The sequence below is a fragment of the Saccopteryx bilineata genome, chromosome 9 (genome assembly GCF_036850765.1).
Source record: "Saccopteryx bilineata isolate mSacBil1 chromosome 9, mSacBil1_pri_phased_curated, whole genome shotgun sequence".
In the NCBI taxonomy this organism is placed as follows: domain Eukaryota; kingdom Metazoa; phylum Chordata; class Mammalia; order Chiroptera; family Emballonuridae; genus Saccopteryx; species Saccopteryx bilineata.
This window is the reverse complement of record NC_089498.1, coordinates 5,038,150-5,045,977: the sequence shown is the minus strand read 5'-3', so window position 1 is coordinate 5,045,977 and position 7,828 is coordinate 5,038,150. Positions and strand designations below refer to the sequence as shown.

The window sequence follows — 7,828 nt, the reverse complement described above, 5'->3', positions numbered from 1 at the left end:
ACATATGGGAGTTGATGCTTCCAGCTCCTCCCTCCCTTCTCTCTCTCTGTCTCTCCCTCTCCTCTCTAAAATGAATAAAAAAAAAAAAAAAAAAGATTTTATTTATTCATTATGGGGGGGGGGAGAGAGAGAGAGAGAGAGAGAGAGAGAGAGAAAGAAGGGGGAGGAGCAGGAAGCATCAACTCCCATATGTGCCTTGACCAGGCAAGCCCAGGGTTTTGAGCCGGCAACCTCAGCATTTCCAGGTCGACGCTTTATCCACTGCGCCACCACAGGTCAGGCTAAAACTTTCTTATAACCTAGTTTAGTGTATCTCTTTTATTGTTCTCATTTAAGTACTGAATGCATGAAATAATGAATTCCCTTCCGGCATATTGTTTTCTTATACTTAAAATGGTCATTCGGGCAGAGAACCGGTTGTTAGATTACTTGAATCCCACCGCCCTGTTCGCACTTCAACGCTCCATCGTTCCAGAACCCTTTTCCCTAGACGGACGACGTCACTGATGAAAACTCGTATCAGGAGTAACTGGGAAACATAACTTTTCTACTCAATTAAGTTTAATAGAACCATTTACAGGACGATCTGCTCACAAAGTACTTCTTTATGAGAACGTTGCTTTGTTTAATGAGCTAGGACGGCAAGAACCAGCGGATGACAATAAAGTGCTGTGGTCATTAATCTCCCCATTTTCACATGTGTCACGGCTCTAACTGGCCAGGCTGTTGTTACACCTGAGCATTTAACTTTTGAGAAGTTAATTGGGAGGCAATGTTCCTCCCCACACTCCTAATTAGTGACTGCAACACTAAGGAAATCAACAGTGTGGTCTACCTGGAGAAGTGGATACAATTCTACATCAGCATTCAAACTGAGATGACCTAGTCAGAACCCAATAAAAATATCAACAAAATTTATCAGTAAGACCCAATACGGGTGACTTCTAAGGGATCTGACGGAGTGACCTTGCTAACCACATTCCACAGTCATTATTAGGGAGAGGTCTCTGCACTGAGCGACTGTCCACAATACAGGGTCCTGAAACTCCCAGGAGTTACGCTCTCCTGACCCGGTGACAGTTCTGGAAAACTCAAACTCTGGTCCGTGGGTTACGGCAGACACAGCTCACACTTACTGTTACGCAGGGGAGGGACATATAAGACTCTCAAGAGAAAGACTGTTAAAAACGCTTTCCCAACCGCCCGGGCTTTGCTCTGGGAAGACTTGATCCAAGAATGTCTGAGTCGAAACAAATAACCCCAAATATTAATGGGAGGTTGCAGATGCAAGCGAAGGGAAAACATCCTCGAAACAGGACAAACCTGTAGGTCACATGGTCATTAATCCTGAAGACCAGAGGGCAGCTGCTTGTGAGACCAGCCGATCCCCTGGATCAGAGCAAGATCGGGAAACCATGGGCAACGCTCCCAACAAGACACAGATGATGAGAATCGGGCACCACCAAATGGGAGGGGACAAGGCATTAACTCTTCTCATGAAAACAGAACCGCTCGGTTTCATGCTGACACCTCTTTGACCCATCAGCACCTCTGAACGCCGGTACAGAAATGTTTATTATGACTCTAAGGAGCATCGACATGGACTAGGTCCACAGACACGAGCGCCAGAGAAAAGTCCCCATGGGGAGGCAGAATTGTACCTCCCGCTTCCGGGGGCCCCACTAGCACAGGAAGGTTATGATTTGGGGTGGGGTGTGGAGGGGCTTCTGTCATGAAACGACCTGTTTCTGATAGGTTCACCCAATCTTCAAAGTAGAAAAACTAAAAAAAAAAAGAAAAAAAGTTAAAAAAACAAAACAAAAGAGGAGCCCACTACAGAGATGAAATGTACACAGACAGACGAGCAGGCAAACTAAAAGTTCTTGAAAGTATTTTACTTCAGATTGAAAAACGAACAGCTCCCGTACTGTTCACGGCAAGATACACAGTATTCACGAGTACAATGCTGGTCGGCGGAGGAAGTGTGCGCGCCTCCATTGCTCCTTCATGCTTTTTTCTCTTAGAAAGATACTGTTTACCAAAAAGAAACTTCAGCAGTACAGGAAAAACTATTTTCCCAATACATTTATGAAAACCTAAGATTCCCAACGGAATCAAGATTATCTTCCCGCTACCACCACCTTTAATAAATCACATGCTTATTGGAACACTAATTGCCGCACCCTAAGAATACATTCACTTCCAACAATGAGGGTGTTCTTTAAAAAAAAAAAAAAAAAAAAGGTCAGTGTGGTCAACGTAACATGGGGCTCCGCAAGGATGAGGTGTCTGAAGTAGGCAGCTAATACTGAATTTAACTTTATTTTATAAATAATTGTTCCCTTAGCAGTAAACGTCAGTCTACACATTCACAAGAGTCCTAAAAAATAAATACTGCGATTATGCACACAATATGTTATGACAAATCTAGTTTCGAAACACAAGAAGCTCGACACCTTGATAAAAATTCTGATCAGAATAAAAATGTCACTCTAAAATTTAAAACATTGTCAAAGAAACATCACATTTAAAACCTCCCCCGGTTTACACAGGATTTATCGTCAGTTTCCCGGTCTGGAACACATTTCCCGGTTGTGAATTAAAATACAAATGTGTTGAAAACTGTTGATTGCTGGGATGACATTTTGGGTTTTGGTCTTACTTGAGCATTATTTTCTTTATAAAATGTTTCACTAAGTGTCCATTAATGGTCTGATTGGTCTTTAGTACTTCATAAATGTATATTAAAGAAATTCCTTAAAGCCAACAGTACTTTGTACGTGAGCCACGCACACGGATGCTAAAACATAAGCGTGTTCACAGTGAGAAAGCACTGTCAGAAATGTCACTTAAACCCGATCATAAATATTCCCGAGTTGCAAACTCGACGTGTGACAAACAACAGAACTGAACATCTCGTTGGTGCTCAAAGCTGACCACAACCAAAATTTACAGTATGATTGGAAACCAGCCAATGTTTAAAAACGTTTTAATGAATGAGAACGATTCCAGGGAAGGAGCGGGGACAGCGGCTGGCTGACAAGGAGCATCTGGTCTCGATAAGGTGACACCAAACAGACCCACTATCCAAGACCATCTCATCTGGAGAGAGCGACGACACAACAGCAGAGAGTGGAGAGGAAGAACGACGGTGTTCACGGGGATGACTTCATTAAAGCTGTTGACGGGTGTTCTCTCCCACAGCGGTTTAAGCGTGGATCTTAAAGAGACAAGAACCACGAGCACACACAGCACACGGTGACAGGCGCCGGCATGCGGGGTCGGCGAGGCCCGAGGGCTCGCTGCGGCAGGATCGAGACCAGACGCCGTGCGGTTCTTCCCACCAGAGACAGAGAGAGAGAGAGAGAGAGAGAGAGAGAGCGAGCGCAAAGGAAACAAACACAAATCCAGACGACAACACTACAGAAAACAGCTGCGAGTTAATCTTCAGAGATGACTAGAGAATTTTCAGTGTTTACACAAAAGTACATAGTACAGATATATATATTCGTTTGTACAAAATAAAAGAAGTGTCATTTGCCACCATAAACCTTTTCTTGAGAGAGGACACATTCGCAGCAGCAGGTCACGAGGGTCCTGTCCCGTGATTCCAATGCCAAGGGAGATAAATCAGGTAAGAACTAATCACTTCCCTACGTGCGGATGTTAAGATGACAATTCAGATTATTTTGCAAACTAATCCTGAGAAAAATCTGTTTACAATTTAAACAGTAATGTTATGTAAAAAGTATTAACAAATCCACTATTACAAATATCAATTTCCTATATGGTCATCTATATATACACACAATAAAATGGTAAATATATGCAAAAATATTTTAAAAAAACATGCACATATCCTTTCCCCTTTGGAACCTGGGCTTCCTCCCCGATCCTCCGAAATTCTGTTTCCTTCCTGTGATCCCACCCACAGACGACTATTCCCTCTAACTCTGCATAAAGCCGATGTGAAATAGATTTATTTTATATTCAAGCTTTAAATCTTAAAAGACCCTGTTGTAGCATATGACTTATCAAATGAGCAGCCTCCCCCCCCCCCCTTTTTTGCTTGCTTTTTGTTTTTGCAGCTGTCAGTCTTCATGATCCATTCTGTGGCGAGCTGGGAAAAAACGCAGTCGCTAAATCAACACGTGGACAGCGTCGGGCTCCTGACCGTGTCCCAGGAGTCCCCAAGGCAACTGTCCCGGGCGTGTTCACTGCCGCAGAAGCCAGTCCTTCGCACCACGCCGACTATCTGCAGAGGTCGGACAGGGGGGCGTCCCTCTTGTGTTTCCTCTTTTTGCCATGGAAATACTGATTATTGGACTTGCCCTGATGCTGCTTGTTCGTCATCAAGGGGCCGTGGCTGGTCTGAGCTGTCCCCTGGAAGCCTTTGCTGGAGGCGCGGAAGAGCCGGGCCGGGCCGTGCTGCAGGGAGGAAGCCGCACAGGCGTCAGCACGTCAGTGCGCATGCGCCCACGCCCACCCAACACGGGGAGGGGCCAGGGGAGCTCTTGGGACCAGAACCAGGGGTGCGCTGACCCATCGGGCGGGCCGAACACGACACTCCGGGGTCCCGTCCCACGAGCTCTACACCTGACGTTATTCTGCGCTGGGAATAGAGAAACACACACCGCCGCCCCACCTTCTCAACCCAGGTGGACATGAACTTTCCCTAAGGAAACGGCCCGCGGTGCCGGCGCACAGGCGCTGCCAGGCCCAGGGTCTCCGCATCGCTCCTCCCCGCTGCCACCTGTCTCGTTAATGGCCACATCCGGGTGAGCCTGTCTGCTGCACGTGACTACGGCCACAAAGGTCAAGCAGATTCCGCTGGTCAGCGGAGGGAGGAGGTGACTGGCAGAGCTGTCGCTCTCTCCTGGCCAGTGCCTCCCCGGGTCCCACGGCACTGGGACCGGTCAAACGGCCTAGGCCGGGGCCTAGGACGGCCTGGCTTCTTCCCCCACTTTGATTCATTACTCATAATAATAAACTTTTCAGCAACAAAAAAACCTTAGAGGCCCTGTGTGGCCTTTCCAAGTCAAAGCTGATGCTACACAGCTGAATGTGGCCGGCGCTGCCTGGTCATTGCACCAGAGGTACTGAAGGTGACACTGTAACAGCACGCTGGATTCCCAGGCCCGTGTTGCGCAGGCACAGCCACGGGAAAAGCTGCCCTGGCCTTGACTTCAAGTACAGTGACACCTTTTCATAACCGGATGCGATTTTTATGCTGACTCTGGACTAGGAGCAGTTAGGATGGACAACTCATGACGCCCAGTCACTAGGTCCCCACAGGGTCTGTGCTACAGTGCTGTCCCCCAAAGACTCAGCACAGCTGTCACTAGAGGCTGTCGTGCTCTGGGACCTCTGGGAACAAACAGGTTTGTTCTTTACCCTCGTGTTTTCTTTAAACCCAGGATGCGTATATTTAGACATATAATGGACACGTAAGAAATTGTCAGTGTTTTGTACTGAATGCCACAACGACAAACCCGGGTTCCACGCACCTGCGATTTGTTGGCGCTGTTGGACGTGTTAGTGGCCTGCGTGCTCTGCGTCTTCCCACCTGCCTGCGAGGACTCCACGGACACGTCCTGCGATCCCACACGGTTCCCGGCAGACGGACGGCAGAGCAGCTGCTTTGGGGTTTTGCATGGTGTTGCATCGGAATCCTAACACAAGTCACACGAGTTACAATGTGACACTTTCATAATTTAGATAGTCAATATTAAGAAAGGAAAACAATTTCAGCTAAGCAATCCCTGGACCACATTTAAACACTGGGAGTTTAAGAGAGCACACAGGAATTTACAAAACAAACTGCTTAAGTTTTCCTCCAACACTGAAAGTGGCTTATTTTATCAGAAAGTTTCCATTCATTCTTAAATCCCCTGGCCATGCCTGACCTCCTTAGCCTCAGAGGAGCTCACGGAGTGCCCACTGATTGGCGTCTTTGTTTCCAGAAATAAACCACGGTACAGCGTAAGGAGCGGGGTCCTGGGTGGGGACCCAGGTCCCTGCCCCGGAATCAGTGTCTTCAACCAAATACAAAATGACCAATTTCAGGGGCTCCATCTCTGAGACTCTGTGATGACAACTCAGGGAGCCCCCAACACACAGCCCGAGGATGCGGACTTCTCAGAGATGAGAGGAAGGCCTGCCTGTTTGTGGCCCGTGTGTGGCCCGCCTGGGCCGCGACCCTGCTGCTCTGCCCACGGCCCCCCCCCCACTGCCCCCGGTGTCTCTGGGTCCCGTGTTCCGTCCCTAAGGCTCCCTCCCCAGGCTAGCTCTGCTTCTGCCCCACTGTGTCTGTGACATCCAGCTCCGCACTGTCCCCCGCTCTGCTCTAGGAACCAAAGGGCCACACAGGCCGGTCTGCATGTGAGGATTTATGACTCCACTGAGACGCATGGTCTTTGTCAACAGTAAAGCTGTGTCCTTTCCACATTAGATGACTTTGTAAGTCACACAACTCATAAAGTCAAAATTCCAGTAATGGGTAGGCCCACTGTAGATCTCACCTGAGTGAACTCAAAATGAACCCTGAGAAGGAAGAGTCACTGTAGGTGCAACTGACACTAAGAACCCAGTGAGGACCAGCCCAGCCGAGGGGACAGGAATGTCTCTGAGTTAGATGAGTGCTGGCTGTTCCCACTGTGATCCACTAAAAACGAATGAATTACACATTTCTAAACGGTAAGCTTTAGGTGAATTCTGTCTCAGTCTGTAAAAATTAAATCAAGAAGCTCAAACACATTACTGAGTGGAAAGCCTTATCCAAAGAGTACATCCACAATGGTTCCACTTAAACCCCACAAGAGGCAGAACTGACCGACAGTGGAGAAAACCCCGACCGGGCGGCCCGAGGGTGGCAGGGACCGGCCGGGAAGCCCCACCAGGGAGCCCGCCCGAGGGGGCACACGGCCTGTCTCATGAGGGGGTGGGTTACACGTGTGGATGCATCTGGGAGCATTCAGTGAGTCTCCAATCACGACTTCCCCACGTGCTGGTTTTGTGGCTGGTCCGACCCTGCGCTCGGGGTGGTGGTGAGCACACCACACACTCTGGGGAGGGTGTCCATAGCCATGGTCACTCGGAAGCGTGTCAGAGGAGAGAACAGACCGTGACGGGCACATGCCCATGAGCGTGGGGCCCCGTGCTGGTGCAGACGGGCGCTCACTAACACTCGTCCCCTCCTGCTGTGCTCGAAAACGACAACATAACGTGGAGAACCCCCACGATGGTCAGCATGGCGAAGACTCACCCAGCAACACACCAGAAGATGAGCTCCCCGCCACCCTCCAGACAGTCGCCCACGACAACAGGCCTCCCCAGCGCCCGGCCTGCCTACTTACGACGTCACTGGAGCTGGACTGGGTGGCAGAGGACGAGGACACAGGACCCGACGACGAGTTGGACGAGTGTTTACTGAGAGACTCCGAGGCTTTGCTCCTGCACTTCCCGAGGGCCTCGCTCTCTTCGGAGAGGTTGTTGTTACATTTGTCTAACTGCTGAGAATCGACTATCAAGGTCACACTGTTTCCTGAAAGGGGGCCACAGATTGGAGACCGTTTCTTCCCATTGAACCCTCACACACCACCCAGAAAAGCCGCGCCAGCCGGTCGGCGAACGGGAGACTCACCGTTGCACACAGGCTCCGGCCCGTTCTGCAGGCCCCACTGCTTGGATATCCAGTCCCGATACGTGGCCACCTCGTCCGTCACTCTGATTATTCTACCTAATATGCTGTGTGCATTTAAGAGAGAGAGAGAGAGAGAGAGAGATTCATTTGAGGGTAAGAAGCCACAACCGACTGACACACTGGGCT

General features: G+C 49.2%; 1 protein-coding gene across 4 annotated transcripts in view; it reads right to left on the bottom strand.

Moving 5' to 3' along the window:
* Window positions 1–1,874: 1,874 nt before the first annotated feature.
* TENT4B (terminal nucleotidyltransferase 4B) overlaps window positions 1,875–7,828 on the bottom strand; it is a 53,279-nt gene continuing 47,325 nt past the window's right edge. For all 4 annotated transcript variants that reach the window (XM_066242468.1, XM_066242470.1, XM_066242469.1 and 1 more), the window contains 4 exons: window positions 7,643–7,746; window positions 7,356–7,543; window positions 5,508–5,672; window positions 1,875–4,428 (listed from right to left, as the gene is read on the bottom strand). In XM_066242468.1, the coding sequence (XP_066098565.1) occupies window positions 4,252–4,428; window positions 5,508–5,672; window positions 7,356–7,543; window positions 7,643–7,746 (634 nt within the window). In that variant the 3' untranslated portion in view covers window positions 1,875–4,251. The remainder of the gene's footprint in view (window positions 4,429–5,507; window positions 5,673–7,355; window positions 7,544–7,642; window positions 7,747–7,828) is intronic.